This window comes from Xiphias gladius, chromosome 11, assembly GCF_016859285.1.
Source record: "Xiphias gladius isolate SHS-SW01 ecotype Sanya breed wild chromosome 11, ASM1685928v1, whole genome shotgun sequence".
Lineage (NCBI taxonomy): Eukaryota > Metazoa > Chordata > Actinopteri > Istiophoriformes > Xiphiidae > Xiphias > Xiphias gladius.
In genome coordinates, this window is record NC_053410.1 from 1,061,319 (window position 1) to 1,081,072 (window position 19,754).

Here is a 19,754-nt window from a genome sequence, read left to right on the forward strand (position 1 = left end):
GTCTGAGTCACATGAGTTCATTCACATGTAGAAACAATGGATGTATAATTATCTTTCTGCATAATGTTCCGACCAGGTTCAGGATTTTCACGCCGTCTGTCTCTGAGCGTCCAAACTTGATCGGGACCAGAATCCGGAGAAAGTTTTTATCGCTGCTCTCCAATCAAAATACAGGAGGTTTGCCTCTGAGACACAAGCAAATCTCATCGATCTCATGAGTAACCTGGCAGTCAGGGCATCCTATGACTGAAACAGATGTCGAGGCTGGAGGATCATTTTGAGGAGGATTTGCTTGGTTTCCCTCATAAGCGCGTGAGACGTAGCGAGCGCTGAGCCTCCGGAGAACCCCAGCGAGGTCGTGGTTTGACCGGGTTTGTGTAAAGAGCCGTTTCCAGGAACACAGAGGCGATTGTGAAACACGAAAGTGGAGCTGAACTCTCAGGGCGGCCGGTGTCACCGTCAGCCAGAGTCAACGGACAGGAAGTAACGAGACACGCGGTCCAACATCCACATCACAGTAAACACACGCCCCGACCCGACACCACGCGGGGTTGGCTCCGGAGCGGTGGAGATGGAGAAGGCGTCAGGTGACTCTCTAACATCTACGCCAACAAAAACCAACAACAAGCATAAAAATAATCACAGCGGTTACTGACGTCGGCTCTGACAGTACAGGAGAGCGGAAACAGGGGTCTGATCCAGGAGGAGGGTCCAGCTGCAAACCCGAGTAACAGATTATGAGACAACGCCGAACCCAAAAGTACTGAGGTGTCACAGAGGGTCTGTTAAAGGACTAGTATGGAAAACGGGCCCTCTCTCTCTCCGAGAGCTCGATGTTCCGACTGATCCCACTCTCACGTCTGTACAGTAAAGATGAAGCTAGCAGCCGCTTAGCTTAGCTTAGCATAGAGACTGGAAACAGAGGGAAACAGCTAGCCTGGTTCTGTCCAGACTCGCTGCCGGTACAAAAACCAAAGTGTGAAAATGACTCGTTGCGGTTTCGTGGAGGTTTGCTGGACCATTTCCCACCAGAGGCGTCGATCTTCTCACCTAACTCGCAGCTACAAAAGTGAATAAGTGTATTTTTCCCAAAATGATGAACTCTTCCTTTAAGAAAAGTGTCGGTGGTCAGTAGGGAGAGCACACCGTGTTTGACCTCTGACCCCTAAGAGGACGGAGGCCACAGCAAGCTGCAAACAAGCAAAGTCAGGAGCAGTTAAAGACCGTGTGTGTGTGTGTGTGTGTGTGTGTGTGTGTGTGTGTGCTGTGCAGGAACTGGTGTGCCTTCGTGCAGAAGCGTGTGGTAACGACGGCCATGGTGTGTGGAACAGAGAAGTACACCATCAAGTCTCAGAGTCCCTGTCCGAGCGGGATCCCAGACTGTCAGCTGGTCTTGTGAGTTCACACCATTAATAGTCCTGATGTGCAGTAGTGGGCTCAAATTATTCCACTGTATGTACACGCACACACACACACACACACACACACACACACACACACACACGCACACACACACTTATTATATATATACATTTTTTTAAATAACATGATAATGTGTGAAACGTACTTTTATTTTGGAATGTCTGTACTGGAGGTACATCATCCTTCAGAGGCGGGGTCACGTACGTGTCCAGTCCTCATTGGATGATGAGGAAGGACCTGCGGGGTATGAACCGGCTGTGAGTTTACCTGCGCTGTAGCACACCTGAAGACAGGTGGCGACACCAGCAGAGGCAGCTTCAGCAGGTCAGTCAGGTCTGAGGTCTTTTCCCACGTTTCCACTTGGAGGCAGGTTGGAGAGGCTCAGTGACTCCGTTAGACTCGGCTGCCAACGGGTGACACTACATCTGACCTAAACAATTACAACGAGAAAGAGGAAAGTGTTGGATAGATTCTTGATCAACACTCAGCAAAAGGGAACTGAGAACGCGAGTAAGTTTAAATATCTTACCTCAGATTTCAGTTTCCAACCCAAAATAGAAATAACTGTCCTATGACATAAACTGATTAACGCTTGGTTTTTATCTATATATATATAGAGAGAGAGAGAGATAGATATACACATACATACATGTACATGTCTTTATCGAAGCCTCTGAGGTAAATGTTTTCAGAACTGACAGGAACAATTAATAAAACCACCAAACTAAGAAACTGGTACTTTTCCTGAAACCTGACCCACAGTCACAACATCCTGCTGCTCGCATTTAAAAACCTCGTTAGCTGTAAATTCGATTTTCCACATTTTCTCGTGTTGACATCAGCTGAAGGCTCAGATCGACACAACGATGAACTTGAACAAACTGTTTGCACTTGAAGTACGAGACTGTTTGAAACTCTGCTGAAACCCCAGAACATAACAGGTTTGGTGGTCGAGCTGAAATCCAGACTGTCGGACCTCAGTCCCCGAAAGGTTCGATTCCTGGAGAAATTTGGTTTATTTTGTGACCTGGCAGCAGCAGAACTCTGATCTGAGACCAGGATCTGTATTTATCAAACCTCTAAAAGTCAAATTCTGGACTGAAGTGAAAGATAAAAAGTAAAAATCCTTCACTTTTACTCCCAAACTTAAGAATAAAAACTATTTATCAAACTCTTGTTCTTTTAAAACACGTCAAGGTGCGTACGACTGAAGTCCGCGGGTCCGGAGCGTGGACTTATGGATTCATCCAGCGTGTCTTATTGCCCACACTTGCACAAGTTTTTCCTCTTCAGCCGGTTCTTCAGACCCTCCGGTGGAGTTCTCCAGATCCCTGTCGAAGGCCGTGTCCGGACTCATCCATATTTTGAACCTTTACGTTCAGTATCAGGTTTCTTGTCAGTTTCAGGTGTAGGTTTCGACTTGAACAAATGTGTCCTCAGCAGTGAAGACAGTGTTTGCAGCTTGCTAAAGTGTGTGTGTGTGTGTGTGTGTGTGTGCAGGTACAAGCTGTCCACCAGGCCGGTGTACACTCAGAAGCAGAAGGTCTTCACCACTCTACAGTGGCGTTGCTGCCCGGGACACGGAGGACACAACTGCGAAGACACAGGTGGGGCAGCCGAAGCATCGCCGTCACCATGGCAACAAGCCACGGTGACAGTCGTTACGATACCATGGACGCAGGCGACAAAGGGCATTCCTTGTCTCCTTACTTTACTCCGGCTCCGACGAAGGCCATTAGCTGGATTTAGGATTCTTGTGTAGCTCGACCAGCCCTGGATTTCTGAGGCTGATACCAAAACACAAACACAGAACGTACAGAAGCCATTTTCTACTGGTTGGCTGCTCCACAGTTTAGGGGCATCCATGGAAAAAGCTGCATCTCCAATGTTTAGTGCAGTACGATGTTGAGAGAGAGGCTGGGTGCTTGAGGACCAAAGGACTCCTGCAGGAATACGTGGATTTAAAAGTCTGGTCACCTGGATTCTGAAAGCTACAGGGAGCCAGTATTAAAGAGACCAGACCTCAGGGGACGCGGTCTCAACTTCTTTGTCCGGGTTAAGAGATCAGCAGCAGAGCTCCGAATCAGCTGCAACCAGTTGATTGTTGTGGTAGGAAGACTTGTTGAAGGGCAACGCAATAATCGAGTCTAATCATTGATAAATCTGATCATTGTGCAGGGACCTGTCTCCTGTGACTGGTCTCTGATTCTCAGATCATTGATCCTGAGTCACGGAGGCTTCAGCAGCGTTTTACTGCTGGAGCTGCTCCAGGTGGAGCTGCTTTTAGCTACGTCATAGACAGGGAGAGAGTTCAGTCCACTGGTTCACAACCTGAGGGTCGGGCCCCCTCAGAGAGTCACCAGGTGAACCTGAGGGGTCGTCAGATGATTCATGGGAAAGAGGAAAAGATAAATCTGTTTTCAATTTCTTTCTTTTCTCTGATCTTAGTGACGTTTTAGTGAAATGTTGGATCATTTTCTCTCTTTGGGATTCAGACATTTTCTTTGAAACCATGTGAGAAGTTTAGAGGAGAAACGTGTCTTTGGTGAAACTGAACAAATAATAGACGTCTGAATCATGAGAAGGAGGAAGAGACACGACAAGGCAGAAGCATTGGGAAACTACTTTGAACTGTATTTTATGATCTTATCATGTGTTTTTAATGCAAAATCTGACACGTTTTAGTAACTAGAGCTGACAGACAAATGCAGCGCAGTAAAAAAGTACAGTCTTTCCCTCTGACATGTTCCAAGTGGAGGGTCTGAAGATATTAAAGACAAACCAGTGTTTCTGATTTTAACCAGAGGTTCTCTGGGGCCACACACAGTGGACACGTACTGAAAAGAGACATTAGCTCTCTGAAAAAGACGCCTGACGGACGCACAGTCACGCTGCCTTCAGGTCATGTCGAAATTGACGGAAATTGCAGCGGACCACATGAAGGCTGACAAAATGGGAAATGCAAAGGAAAGAGTTGGGTGTGAAGCACAAGTAACGTCCTCGTGGAGTTTTTCATAGTGAAAAGTCCGATCCTGGACTCTGTATTTTAGAGTTTCAGAAACTCAGCTCTGGTTTTCCCCTCATTCACTCTCCTCTGTTTTTCTCTGCTGGAGTCTATTTTTAAATGTCCATTTTTCAAAAACAACCTAACTTTGGTGTGTCGCTCAGGGACTTAATTTAGTCCAGATTTTCTGTGTGTGTGTGGGAAACTGCAGTGTTTACCAGATTTCTGAAGGAGGACGTCCTCTCCTCTGTTCTCAGTCTTCTCTCTGTGTTTGTACTGAAACTCAAAGTTTATCAATGAAAACTTCCTCAAAGCCAAATAAAAAAAGTAGTACTTCCTCTCTATCTTCATCCACCTCCGGTCACACCCAGATTTTTCCTCGTCCTCTCCCTCCGCCGATCACGGCGACGTTGTTTGAGAACCGTTTACTGGCTGGAGTGTTGAAGTGCAACAAAGCGAGAATATTTCACCATGAGTGAAACTCCAGAGGAAGAACATACCTTGTGTCTGCAGGCAGGACTGAGAGAAACCGATCCCTGCCTAAATTTCCAGAAGGTTGGATTCAGGTACTGGTCTTGTCTCGGGTCTCGTCTTCAGCTCATTCAGAAAGCTGCTGCTCGAGCGCTGATGAAGACACGTGACAGCAGGACTGGTCTCAGGTCGTCAGGTCAACAGGTCGCTCACTGTCCCCTGAGTCCAGACTAAACATGGGAGAGGCAGCATTTAGTTACTGTGCAGATCAGAGCGGGAACAAACTTCCAGAGGATACCAGACCACTTTCAAATCCAGATAATCGACAGGCTTTAAATCCAGGTTCAAAACGTTGATGTTCTGCACCTGGCTGAACCTTAAGTACTCCTCCCTAATGACCCTTCACCCTCCTTTCCTGCATTTTCCTCTTTGCTCTTAACTTTGGAAGTTTTTTTATCCTTTCAACTTGCATTTTACTCTTTCAATTCGGGTTTTTTCTTGGTTCCATACATTATGCAAAGTGCTTTTTCTGTGCGTTAGTTCGTTTGTGTGTCAGTCTGTTTGAAGCCTGTGTTTGTCTCTGACAGTCCCGGACCCTCAGCTGGATCCTGGAAGCTCGAATCTGACTGGAGGATCTGAGAGAACAGAGCCCCGTGGTCCAGGTACAGTTACACCGCTCTACGCCTCACATGTACAGAACCACACAAAGTTTTAGGCCGTCAAAGTAAAGTCGGGATGTTCTCAAAAATAACACCATGGATTTTTCAGGTTCTTGGCAGGTAGGTTGTTCCAGCATCTTGGAGAACCTGCCACGGTTCCTCTGTGGATTCAGTCTGTCTCGGTGTCTTCTGTCTCTTCACGTGGTCCCAGACTGACTCCATGATGTTGAGATCAGGGCTCTGTGGGGGCCAGACCCTCTGCTGCAGGATTCCTGGTTCTCCTGGTCTCCGTAGACAGCTCTCTGTGACTCTGGCTGTGTGTCTGGTCTCGTTGTCCTGCTGCTAAAAGTCCAGTCCGAATGGGGCTTCAGTCTTGTTAATCTGTCACTTGCGAGTCCCCCGACTTTATGAACGTGTCACACGGTATGAGTACACCTGAAGTCCAGGGATCAGCTCAGTCGGTACTGTTCGGAGGTTGAAGGATGAACATGACGACCCAGAATTTGAGCTGTTGAGATGTTTCAGTCAGAACCAAAGTGGTGGACCCACTAACCCACGGTCTGGTGGTGGTCTGTCACTGACGTGGACTCAGAGACCAGTAGTCCCCCGCAGCTCAGTAACCCTCAGACTGTTCATGATGTGTGATGCAGAGGAATAAAACATCCATCCAACATCCATCTGCGAGCCAGATTTTCTTTTTCTCACACACACAGTCTCTCAGCGTTACCAGTGTCAGTGCGGTCTGACTCATTCCCGCCTCTTTAACAAAGCGAGGAAGCTGTGAAGTGCAGAGCGACACTCGGGTTTGATAAACCTCCAGCTCAGGTCAGGAGAAGGTTCAACCACCCCCACCCTCCTCCATCCCCGGCAGGCCGCTCCCATAGGACCTGCAACCGAGGTCAACCCCGCCCCCCCCACCCTCCACATCCTCAGCCTGTAAACACGCAGTGACTCACACGCTGGGGGGGGGTTTGACCTCGGTAGGGGGGGTACAGCGGTGTCCCGATGGAGGTTTGTTATCGGAGTCGTGGCGTTAAACTGTACACAGAGCTCAGAGGTCACAGCAGCGTGACGGACGAAATGGATGAAACTCATTACTGTGTTAATGTGACCTGACGGAGCGAAGGAAGAGACGCAAGCGGAGGAGGGAGGGTGGACAGGAAGTGTGTCGGTCGTAGGCAGTAGCTGTGTTTGTTTTAAGTCCAGCCCAGCACGGGTGGGCGGGGTTTGAGCAGACGGCCACGCTCCTGTTTGAGGACACGTTTCCGATATCGAAAGCTGGATGAACAATGTTTTCGTGTTCACGCCACCCTTGATGACAGCGTTTCCATCCACAAGTGACCCGTTGGGTTTGTGTATGATGACTGTTGCCTGTCAGATTTAAAGTTAGGAGTCGCATGGCAGAGCAGGGCAAAACCTGCCAGGGAGGAGGTCAGGGCGGGCGGTGACTCAGGAGAGCGCTGTTGGTTTCCCATTTCCTGCCAACGCTTGTAGTTGGGATGAGAAACTAGTCATGGAAAAACCACTTCTGTGACGTCTCTGACAAGTTCTTAAAACTGTTACAGTCTCCAGCCGCGTTAGCATTTCCGGCGGCTCCGGGGACGACAATGTCAGTTCCACCACTTTGATTCGGACTGAAATATCTCAACAACTGTCGAACTCTGATGTTCCTCTGACTGTGCCTCTGGCGCCGTGAGCTTCACCTTTGTGGTTTTGAGTGAAATATCTCAACGACTGTTGGACGTCGACGCTCCCCTCAGGACGGGCTGTAATAACTTTGGTGTCCCAGCGTCCTGCGTGGCTGGAGACCCTCAGCCCGGTTGAAAGTTGACCTTAGGCTGATGATTATTTCTGAAATTTTATCACCAAACAACAGAAAAGGTTGTTGTAAATTCATCACGGAGGGAGTGACTTCGCTGCCACCTGAATATGAACGTTTGGATCGTAAAGAGAGACGGCGGAGGAGAGGATTAAGCCGCAAGTTTAAGAACTCTCTCGCCATGAAAGCTCGTCACCATTTGGATTTGTTGTAAGTTACAAGAATCCAAACTGACCACAGCGGCTGTTCTTTGTGAAGAAAGAAACAATGTACGAACGGCGTCGAGCATCTGAAGCAAGACATTTCTCCTGGCCTCAACTCTCGGACGGTTTTCTGTGAAGGAGCCGTCTCTCATTCGCTTCTCGGTCTTTCTGACAAACTCTCGGGTCAAAATTCACCTCTCGTCTACTTTCGCCTGCAAATTCGCGGTCGTTCGGTAGAAACTGCGTTGGAAAATGGAGGAGTCATTCTTCTAGTGTATCCCATCAACTCTGTTGCAGCCTGCAGCACAGCCAGGCTTGATATTTCTTTGTCACCTGTGACACGGGGGTAGAGACATTCGACTGGCCTGTCGTTCACGCAGCCGCTGGCCCCGTGGTTCGGTTTAATTCAAGCTGCGGTCTTTCTCCCAACCGGGAGACGAAGTGGAACTCAGCTGAAGTCAGCTGCTGCAGGGCTGTAGGATACACATGCGCCGTGCCTGACATGGAGCTTTTCTACCACTGAAAACTCTGAGAATCAAAACAGTCGATGTTTCTGGAAAAAATTCAGACCAAAATAGATGTTTGCCCTTTTAGAGGCTCGATTCAACAAAGAAAGACAAACAAAGAGGCTGTTGCACGCACACGCCCACACACACACACACGCCTCGACATGGTACAGTCCGCTCCCACCACGCCTCTGATTGAACCGACTTCCTGTGCGCTGAAGTCGATGTAATTAAGTCATCAACACAACTGTGGCCCGGCAGAAACCGACTGGACACAATAACAGGAACACCTTCAAATTCAACGGAGGTGAGTCACCGCCTCTGCAACGCAATAAAAGTCAACTCTACAACCTGACCACGGATCAGATCTGCAGCAGATTCGCCAGGTGTTTCTGTCACCGTGTCCACCGCCTGTACACAAAGGGAGGATATGAACTAGAAGAGAAAGTTTTCCCAGGAAACGTAGGCGGGTCCGTGCCGCTATGCTTCAGATGAAGCGTTGCCGTAGTTTCTGTGGGGTCTGAAGTGGACGATAAAGGAAGAGAATTAGTGAAGTTGAAAAGCTTCACAGCTTTTTCTCAGTCAGCTGCGCTGGACTGAACCGCCTGATATGCAGTGCATGCTGGGATACAATCCAGGCTGCGCTGTCCCACTCAGTGATGCTTCTTCAACATGTTCACTTTAGTTCTTGAGGGTTTTTTTTTTTTGTTTTGATGATTTTGATGTTGTTGACTACAGCTAATACAAAGTCCAAGACTTAAAGGCCAGGATGACATTTTTAAAATCTGTCTCAAAACAATACTCAGCCTTTATGCCCGGTAGTAACAGTAACCGTTCCGTTCTTGCTGTAAGCACTCCTCTCGTTCATGTCGTCCATTTAAAGATCTCTACCTGAAGTGTACTTCTCGTGTAAGTGATGGGGAATGACATCCGCATTCTCTCATTCTGTGAAAAATGTTTTCAAAAGTTAATATGAAGATTCAATCGGTCTGAATTAGACAAATCCCGTGGACATATCTCAGGTTTTGTGGCATAAAATTCCCTCCTTTTGTTTCCGTCCGTGCGCTGCAGCTCAGGACAAGAAGGGAAGCACAGAAGAGGGAACTTACCTCTAGCAACACTGGAACATTGGAAGATAAACACTTAATTTATCTGACTGAGACAGTCTCATATAAACCTCAGCTGAACTTTGGAAATCATTCGTCTCGCTGAAATGGCTTCAGGGAGGGATCTCTTCACGGACAGTAATAGGAACCAAGTCAGTGGCGAAAATGCTGCGAGTATTCTGCTCAGGCAGACTTGAAAAATGTTTATTTGAAAAGTTCTTTAGCAGGACTTTCTGACCAAAAACCGACCTCTGTTTAAAAAGAAACACAAGACCGAGGAAACTCGGTTGAGCCATCTCCAAATACATCAGCCTGTTTCCCATCAGCCCCCCGTCTCGCTCTCGGCCCGTCAGCCTCGCTTTCTGTTCCTCTCTTTCTCAATTCAATGCAATGAAGCCATATTTATCGCTCAAGTCAGTAGGATCTATCCCGTCCAGACCCTCAGCCTGGACAACAGCGGTGGACTGACGGACAGACGTTCTGATATATGCTGCTACGTGGCCAAAAAGGAATGAAGCGCATGAAATCCCGCTCCCGAAATCGCTTCAAGGCAAAGGCTGGTGATTTGCTGCTTGTATTGCGCTCTCTCTTTTAAAAGTGTGATTTCACTGTGACCCGTGTGTTTCAGATGAGCAGGCGCGACTCCAGCGGCGGCAGGGCGACCCGAACCGCGAACAGAACGACCACCAGGCGTCCGTCGGCGAGCTGTATGACGCCGGCGACCCCGACAGCCAGCACAACACCACACACCCGGACCAGGGCCCAGGGCACGCCCACGACCCCCATCGAGCGTCACACCACGCCGTAAACACGTACGACCCCCACCACCACCGGCGGAAGGAACACCACCTTCCTGGTGAGTTTTGGTCGGATGAGACTCTAAAACCTTAACCCCAAACTTGACAGAACCCAACGCTGAGATTGGTCCTGGTCTGTGTTTCTGCTGGACTTGAAAAACCCCAACGGTGAGTCAAGAATCATCACGAATCCTTAATCTCTCTCACCGGGCTCAGAACCTGTGAACTGTTGTTGGAAGGTGGTGGTGTGATGGACCCGGGCTCCATCACACCACCACCTTCAGGGTCTGTGTGAGCAGGGGGGTCACTAAGCACTGACTTGGTAGGGGTCCAAACCCCTGCACAGGCCAAGAGCACTGACATTTGGAGAAAGGATCCTTTTAGTGTCAGTTCGCTGCAGGAGCTGTGTTTCCTTCTTTTACCTGTAAAAACATGGAATCAGCTCAGGGGCCTGAACCTTCGCTTACAACCGAAGCTCCGAGTGTCGACGCCGCTGCTGCAGCTGCAGCCTGAACAGGACGTAACGATCAGCGGGGAGTGTGTGTGTGTGTGTCTGCGCAGGCAGGTGACTGTCATACTGAGAATCCTGGTGTCTCATTCACATCCTTTAAATGAACTTTTAACACACTGAACCATGAGATGAAAAAAAACACACACCGAGCTCTGTTCCTCTGCACTGACACCTCCCCCAACCCCCACACACACACACACACACACACACACACACACACACACACACACACACAGTGTATATATGAGAGGCAGAAGAAAGAGAGGATTTCCTGTGGAGGAAGTGTGTGTGTGTGTGTGTGTGTGAGAGAATGTGGACTATACTATGACTGCTGACTCCATATTGTACCTCCTGTGTCACCAGACCGGCCTGTGCATTGCATCACACACTTCCTCCGTCCCGTATGGAGGTTGTTTGGGGATCCGTCTCGCGCTCACTTTCCCACAGTGCTCTGTTCTGCCCTGACCTTTGACCTCACTGACCAGCCAGCGTTACACATCCCTTAAAGGAACATTCAGCTTTTTTTTTTTTTTTTTAATAAAAGTTTTTCCCATGATCTAAAACAGCTTTACACTTTCCATCCCCGCTGATCATGTTCCATATCGTCCATCCGTGTTTAGACTGATTCTTTCTTTCCAGACAGACGTCATTTTTCAGACTTTACTCACCAAGTAAATGTGTACAAGGAATTCATTTTGGCTTCTGCGAACGTAGACCTGTTGCGACGGTGGAGAGCCAGGACTGTTCTGGAACACCGCTGCATTTTAGTCCTTCGTGGGAAATGGGAAATTTTAAATTCAGCCGCTGAGAGGCTTTTTCAATCATTCTGGCAAAAACAAGCCCCAGATGACCAATAAAAATTGGATCCCAGGTCAGTGACACGCCACACACACTAGTAGCAGTGTCTAAATTACCTCTGAAGGAGGGAAACAAGGCCAAATGCTCTGCAGGGGCCAAGAAATACCAGCACTTGACAGTAGCTGACTGTAAAAAGTCCTATTTACTGATGAATCCCAGTTGGAGATTTATGGCCGTAACACTCCAGTCTTTAGGGATGTGATTGGTAAAAGACAAAAAAGCAGGAGAATGTACAAACGCCCCGTCCCCAGTGGGGATAACATGGGAAACGGGTTTAGCACAAACCTTGACTCCATGCCAGCCTGAGTGCTTGTTGTCATGAAATCAAAAGGGGGACAAACCAGGTTGAGGTCAGGTGACCCACTTGGCCATTGAAGGATCTTTTATTCCTTTGCCTGGAGAAGCTCCCGTGTTGCTTTCTCAGTAGGTTTTGGGTCATTATCCAGTCAGTTTTGCAGCATTTGTCTGAATCTGAGCAGATAGTTTAGAACTATACACTTCAGAATTCATCCTGCTCCTATCAGCAGCCACATCATCAATAAACACCAGGGACCCTCTTCCACTGGCAGCCACACAGGCCCAGACCACAACACCGCCTCCACCAAGTTGGACGGATGACGTGGCGCCGTTCCTTTCCGCTGTTATCGATCATTCTTCTACAGTTTTGAGCTCAGTGTCTGACAGAAGAGTTTTAAAATGCTGTTTTAATTGCTCTCACCAAACCCCCTGTCCAGCATGGAGACATGTCTTTAGGTAAACCATGTCTATTTAAAACCAAGAGGTCCAGCAGCAGTCCAGTCCTTTCCTCGTCTTCAATCCTTTACCAGCCCTCAACGATCAGAGAGTCTGAGAGGATTCTGTTCAGGGAGCCGGTTTCTTCAGGCTCTTATCTTCTACTCTGTGTCCTAACCCGTTTGGTGCTGTGCTGTCTCCGTTTCCCCTCGTGTCTCATTAAAGTGTCGTCCTACTTTTTAATTGAGACATTTACGACAAACGTCAGAAGAAGCAAACAGAGCCACGGTTGTGTAACGCTCGTTTTATCCGAACAGGAAGTCGACTCAGCGCGACTCCGTAAATCACACTGACGGTCATTAGATAGGAACGCTGCCAGCGGGCGGGGGTGTGTTTGATTTCAACCTCCAAACGCCCCCGCAGCACCCCTGCAGCTGGAGTCGGAGGTGACCTGGAACTTCCTGTCGCAGCGTGGCCTCACTGTACGGTGACCTTTGACCCCTCGGTACCCCGCAGCATGTGGGAAAAGGGAGTTTGGTTTGCTGTAATGAAAACAGATTGTGATGAAAGCGGCTGTGTGTGTGTGTGTGTGTGTGTGTGTCTGGACTGTGTCTCCAGGAGAGTGACAGCACTGACCTGAGGCAAACACACACAAACGTTTGTTTTTCTATACCTGTGAGGACCCCCCCCCCCGCCCATTGCCGTGATACATTCCTTAACCTATGACCTTAGACCAAAACTAAACCCAACATTAACCTAAAACCAGGTCTGAACCCTCAAGCAGCTCTTTGAAGACGCGACAAACTCTCCTTTCTAGAAAAAGTCCACGCTATCAAAACATGTTCTCACTTTCTAGAAAAATACCCTCACCAAAATCCTTTACTCTCGTAAGTCTTCACCTTCGCTCTCTCTTAAAAAGCTTCACTTCTTAGAAAAATTCTCACTTCACAGATGAAGAACCCGCTTTTCCAAAAATATGCTCGCTTTACGGGAAGTCCGCTTGCTGCCCAACATGTCCGAACCATTCCTCAAATGAATGTGACTTGCCTTTACCCTTCTCTTTTGGTTTCTGTTTCACCCGGTCACGAGAACTGTCTGCTGCTGGACATGAGGTCGATGGATGAGGCCCCCTTTCTTTTTTCCATCCAGTTCCATCGAGCAGAATCGAGGCTGCCGCTAAAGTTGGGAAACATCTTTGCCAGTTAAAAAAAAAAAGTTTTCATGCTTTCACCTGCCAGTTTCTCCATTAACAGGATGAATCACAAAGTAGGTTTGATCAGAATCTGGTGGATCACTGACTGAGAGGAGTGCAACGCTGATCTGGACTCAAACATCAGCAGCTTTTTTTTTCCCCAGCCTCTACCTTCCAATTCAGAGCCTCTGTGGATTCGTGAGAGCGATAAACAACAGGGAATGTAAGCGCAGTCGGGTCTGTTTCAAACCCCGGAAATAACAAGAATTTGCAGGATCAGATGGATCCACTGAGCCCCGAGGCGTCTCAGACCTCCGGAGTGTGAAGTCCAGCTGGAGGACGGGCAGCGTCCTGTGGTCGGTGTGTGTTCTGGCTTCACTCTGTCAGTCTCTACCGAACCAACAGAAACAAGCAGTGAACTCTCATCTAATCTCTGAGCATCTCTCCTGGAAACCGTCTTGCATCAGTTCTGACTCCGCAGCCCCCGCTGTGTGTCTGCAGCAGCGCTTTCAGAGCAGAGAGCCGTTTTTAGGTGCTTTCCAGGCGGAGGGCTGCGGTGCGTTTGCGATCCGGTTTTGGAAACTAAACTGGTTCCATTTTAGAGCAGAACCACCAACGGCCGACCCCCAGACAGCCATTATTCATCATGGAAGTGTGCGTTTTTGTAGTAGGGAGGAGAGTGTGTGTGGGTGTGAGAAGAGCTTTTTTGACCATTTCTTTATTTTAGCACAGAAATCCGGTTCAGACGTTCACATTTCCCACAGGAAAAACCCTAATCCTGCCCTCACTGAAATTCCTCCTATGAAAATTATTTTTATCTGTAATTAAACAACTTTACTCCCTTGTAGATGAGGCGGATGCCACTGTTGCCCTCCTCGTCCCCCACATGCTGGCCCTGGTCATGTCACAGCTGCAGCCAGTCCTACAGGGCTTCAACCGCTCGCTGGAGCACCTGAGCCGGCAGGTAGGGGACCTGGCCAGTGATGTGGCCCAGCTGAAGAGCAGCCAGCGGGGGGCGGAGCTGCGGGCGGGGCCCCTGGAGGGACCGGAGATTGAAGAGGCAGCAGAGGAACGCTTGGATGTCAAACTGGGCGAGGTGTTTCAGCAACTCAGGGAGGTGCGGAGGCAGATGGAAAGTCAGCGGACAGAGATGGAGAACAGGTTGCACTCCCAGCATGCAATGCTGCACTACAACCTCACCAGCTTTAAGACGGACGTGGACATGAAGCTGAAACATCACCAGAAGATGCTGCAGGTCAGTGGACGACAGGGACAACGGAAAGTTTTAAAAAGGTCTTTTTTCATTCTGAAGGTCTGGACAGCAGTAAAAAAAAAAAAAAAAACCCTCAAAGTATTTTTTTTTTTTTATTATCATTAGTGGGGTGATTTTGAAATGAAGAAAGACAAACTGCTATCTTAATGCTTAATGTGCATGAAGCTGTGAGCAGCAGGTTTTTGGTTTTTTTAACACTCCCTCACAGGCATTAACCTCCGTCCCCGATCTTAGGTCAGCCTGCAGGCTATGAACACCACATTGTCTGAGCTGAAGCTGGACCAGGATCAGGCCAACGAGACGCAGCTGGATGACCACCTCCCTCTTCCTTCCCTGGCTCCCCCCCGGCCGCAGCAGCCCTCAGACTCCTCCGCACTCTGGTTGGCCATCGAACGACTGGACAACATGGTGGTCAACAACACGGTGAAGGTGGGTCGATCCACAACACATTTGTTTCCCGTGGACAGACGTTACCCAGCGTCCTGTTTACAGCCACAGTCCTAGTGCTGGACAGAAGACTTCCATTATTTATCTATTCTCACCACAGCCTCTCCAATAGTGGATCTAAGAATTTAAATGTTCCTCCAGATGGCGGCGCTACAGAAAAGATTGTGGGGCCTTTAAAATCTAAAAGTTCATCCTCTGTGGAGCAGGAACGGGATCAGGACTGCACCTGTTGATATTTCTTCTGTATAAGTGAATATTTTTCCCTGATGGAGGCAGACGAGGAAACGTCAGGGGGCGACCAAAAATCTCCAGCATTCAACCTCTGGGGATCATTACATTTATTGCATTTACTTGCTCAAACAAAAGAAACTGCTCAACTCAAAGGTCTTCAGAGTTTAATGGGCGACGACCCACAGCCACAGAAATGGCACAAAATAAAAAAAACCTCATCAGCACTCGCAGACAAGTATATAAAACTTTTAACAGGATAATTCAGAGAAAGAGTCGGACGCGCTTCAGCCCGAGGCATTTTTCAACGTTTCTTCAGCGTTTCTCTGAAAATTGTTATAATTACCAAACGTTTTCTGGGGCCCTTCGGCAATTGTCCACTTTGCTCCGCCTGTAATCCAGCCTTGAATTCATGGACAAATCCTGTGAATTGAAAAGTTGTAATGAGGAAGTTCACAAAGACTTGATCCTCTACGAACATGATTTACATACATTAACAGAATCATTACATTGTAATTCAGAGAGACAAAAAGTTCTTTGATTTGTGACTTTTTCATGATATAAAGTTTCAAAATGATAAAATAATAAGTAAGGACAGTCCTTATTCACATGACCTGCCACGATTTATTTCTTCATTGCTGATACAAATGACACAAATTCACCTTCTTACAACAGTAAATGTCAAATGAAGTGAGAAATGTAAAAAGTGCCGGAGCTTTGTTTTCTCTTCAACCTTTTCTAACCTCCTGCAGCATTTTGGAAAATACAAACCGGAGGTGAAATCTTACTAAAAGGGGGAGTTGGAGAAAATTAAACCCTTCATCACACGTTGTGCAGGTGAGCGGGCTGATGGAGGACGTGGAGGTGACCTCGGGGAACGTCCGGTGGCTGAAGTGGGACTTGAAGGAGCTGGAGAAGCAGATCAACCGGACCGCCCGGAATACCCAGATCCTGTTCATGGAGACGGGGCTGGAGGTGGAGGACGCGAAGGTGGCGGTGCTGAAGCGGGTGGAGGAGCTCGCGGGGAACCTGACTCAGCACGACAAGCATCTGCAGGAGGTGGACGTGGACATGGACTACCTGTACGTCAACCTCTACCAGAACCACTCGGCCGGAGACTGCGACTGCAAGGGGCTGAAGGCCGCCGTGGTCCGCCTGGAGACCAGCCTGGCCAACGTGACGGCGCTGGCCAATGAGAACAGGTTGGCCCTGGATGAGGACAGCGAGGGAGGGGCGGAGCTGCAGGACGGGGGCAGCGACTGGGAGCCGGCGGTGGAGGCGCTTCAACGTGGCCTCCAGCAGGTACCACTTCAAAACTGCTGACAACAAAACAACATTATTGTTAGTAGTAGTATTAGAAGAAGAATTACAAGAATCAGAAGAAGAAGAATCGAGTTAAAGTAGTAAAACCACACTGTACAAATACTCCATTAAAAGTAAAAACACTTAAAGTTAAACATGTAAAATTACAGAAGTTCTGGCAGCAAAATGTACTCAAAGTATCAAAAGTAAATAAATAAATACTTTATATTAGAGGATTATTAGTACTGATGCATTAACGTGTAAGTAGCTGTTTTACTGTTGTTGCTGTTCTTGGTCGAGCAAATTTGAACTAAAGTGTTCAGTTCAGTTTCATCTGCAAAACCCCCAGTTTCTGAATAGAATTACACCCCAAAAGCCTTATTTTGTTCCAACCAGTGGAACAGTCTGTCGCAGCAGTAAGAACTGGTCAACAGGTTTTACTTGAGTCTGAAAAAACGCTCGGAGAAGGAGAGTCTGCAGTCGGACACATTTCCGAAAACGGGTTGGAATATTCTCGCCGCACTCTCAGATTTCTTTCCACTTGTCTTAGAGAAAACAGGACTTTCAGGACTCAGCTACAGAGTGAAATGACGAGAAGGAGAGTTTCTGCCCTGAGCAAGTTTTAGATTTTACAGGCAGATCCCACGTTTCGTATGAAAACTCGACAGCTGTCAAAGTATGAAGTCACTGGGTGACGTGTTCCTTCATCACCACAGACACACACGCTGTGGTTTATCTTGACTCAGTCCCACACACACACACGCCGTCCTACTGCTGGAAATACTCACTACAGCACCAGATGTGGATTAATCCACCGCCGTCCCCAGCAAACGCACCCTTTCCTCTTGTTTTTCTGATGAAAACTAAAGCGAGCAACTGTTTTAGGAAAATTACTGAGACTTTTTAAAATGAAACTATATTTGTAGGAACCACTCAGCTTTCTAAATACTAACCTTATCATTTAATAAAACGGGTTTGTTTTCTTTACCTCATCCTCATCCTGCAGGCGAAGGAGTCCCTGGCCTCGGAGCAGAGCAGGACCAGGACTCTGGAGCACAGCCTGTCCCGGCTGGGCGGCTCGGTGACGCTCAGTCTGGCCGAGGTCTCTGGCCTGAAGGAGCGGGACAAAAAGCTGAGGGAGGAAATGCAGCACCTGTCCAGCTCCTTCACCTCTCTGCTGAAGGACGCCGTCCGACACAGCGATGTGCTGGAGCTGCTGGTGGGGGAGGAGGTGCTAGATTTCCTGGAGTTGCCCCTCGAGGACCGGAAGGCCATGTCCATCCTGGCCCTGAAGGAGCAGCTGAGGAACCTGCAGGAGCAACTGACAGAACACAACCTGAGTATCACAACACTGCTCGGCAACAGGCCAGGTACGAGCCACGAGGAGGGAGATTCGGGGGGGGGGGGGGCTCCGCTTCACACTTTCTGCTCCTGTTCCACTTTTCCTCCTCCTCCGCAGTCTCTCTGCGGGCCTATGGCGTTCGTGAATTCTTTTTAGATTTTTTTTCTTTGGTCCCACTGAGGTTGGAAATGACATGTTTGGACTTATTTTCAACAGTGGTGGAAAGTAACTAAGTAGATTTACTCAAGTACAATTTTTTTGAGGTACTTGGGGTTGAACATTTGCATTTCATTCTTCTTTCCACTTTGACAGCTGTCTCGATCGTTACTCCGCAGTGTAAGAGTTTTCATATGAAACATCATCTCTGTAAAATAAAAGGACTGCGGATTTTGTCCGCCACCTCTTACGGACAGGAGGACGGATTTTACACACACACACACACACACACACACACACACACAGACACACAGACACACACACACACACAGACACACACAAACAAGTGTTTTAACTGAGTATCGAATGAGAATAGACTCCATCCAACCTACAGCTGCTATCAGTCAGATGCAGCTCTCTAGCGACATCTGGCGACGACTCTAACTCCGTCAGTGGAGGCTGCTGCATGAACAGATGATGAACAACAAGGTAGTAAAACACAGGATGGAATAACAGAAAATGTGTGGAACAAATACTGAACATATAAAAACCACATATATTCTGCTTATAACGCTACATAAGGGGACTTGAAGTAAATTGTTACCATCAAAACTGCGTTCAGTGCATCTATCCAGGGTTTTTGTACACTGAGAAGTTTCCACACTTCCAATGACTACAAACGGAGTTAAATTAGGAGCTGTACAGCAACATTATCGGATGACCTCACGCCAGGTCGGCTCACATCAGTCACTGGTGTCAGTGACCTCTTCGGCCATCGACGGGAGCTGGAACGTTGATTGACCGGCAAAATGAAATAAGTATATTCAGCATGCAAACTGGCGACTTAAGGAGAAACATTTGGTAAAAGAGAGGGAAAAAAAAGACGGAAAAATCTGTCCTGACACCAGAGCTACTTCCTGAGGTTCGCTTGTTTTTGCACCAATAAAACTGCTTTTCCTTTTCGACTCCTTCTGTTCCCAGGGGGCAGAGAGGAAGTGCCGTCTGCTGACCAGCCCTCCTCCTCCCACCTCCTCCCTGACGACTGGCTTCCCGGTGGCACGAGGAGGAGCAGGAGTGAAGTTCCAGCCAGGGAGCGACAGCTTCTCCTCTACCCTGACATGAGGCGTCCGGCGCACAGAGGAGACGGCAGCGATCTGTGGAACCTGGAGAAAACGGTGGAGGAGCTGGGGCTGAAGGTGCACCGGCTGGCCGAGAAACCCTGCCCCTGCCCCAACACCTCCGCCGAGAGGGAGGTGCCGCCCGGCGGCGTGGACGCCAAACTGCAGGCGGAGGTGACGTGGCTGAAGAGAGGGCTGGAGGAACATCTGAGAGTGTTCAAGAACGTTTTCAGTAACGCTGACGTGCTGGCGGGGTCCGACGCCACGCTGGAGCTCGATAAACTGTGGCAGCTGGTGAAGAACAAAAACGGGAAGAAAGAAAAGAAGGGAGGAGGAGGAGGAGGAGGAGGGGAGGGATCAGCAAGAGGAGGAAACCATCGAAACACGAGGGACTTATCAGGTGAGTGTAGACTCACTGGGCCTCATGCAATGTTTTCCTAGACTCTTTCTAAACCTCTTTTTCTGTGAGGTTTGTTCGTACTGCTACTCCCAGTTGACTTTACCGAACTCTCCTAACTGCACAAACAATTTGTAAATTGCTTATTTCAACTTCTGCCATCTAATCAAGAGAAAACACGACTACAAAGGAAACAAAATGTCTGCAAAGA

The 19,754-nt window shown here is 48.3% G+C and overlaps 1 protein-coding gene across 2 annotated transcripts in view; it reads left to right on the plus strand.

Annotated features, from left to right (window-relative positions):
- mmrn2a (multimerin 2a) overlaps window positions 1-19,754 on the plus strand; it is a 31,858-nt gene that overhangs the window by 9,754 nt on the left and 2,350 nt on the right. Inside the window, exons 3-11 of one of the 2 annotated variants that reach the window (XM_040139036.1) lie at window positions 1,273-1,395; window positions 2,923-3,029; window positions 5,485-5,559; window positions 9,819-10,046; window positions 14,129-14,535; window positions 14,788-14,982; window positions 16,066-16,530; window positions 17,537-17,900; window positions 19,010-19,546. In XM_040139036.1, the coding sequence (XP_039994970.1) occupies window positions 1,273-1,395; window positions 2,923-3,029; window positions 5,485-5,559; window positions 9,819-10,046; window positions 14,129-14,535; window positions 14,788-14,982; window positions 16,066-16,530; window positions 17,537-17,900; window positions 19,010-19,546 (2,501 nt within the window). The remainder of the gene's footprint in view (window positions 1-1,272; window positions 1,396-2,922; window positions 3,030-5,484; window positions 5,560-9,818; window positions 10,047-14,128; window positions 14,536-14,787; window positions 14,983-16,065; window positions 16,531-17,536; window positions 17,901-19,009; window positions 19,547-19,754) is intronic. The other variant, XM_040139035.1, reaches the window with a different exon arrangement.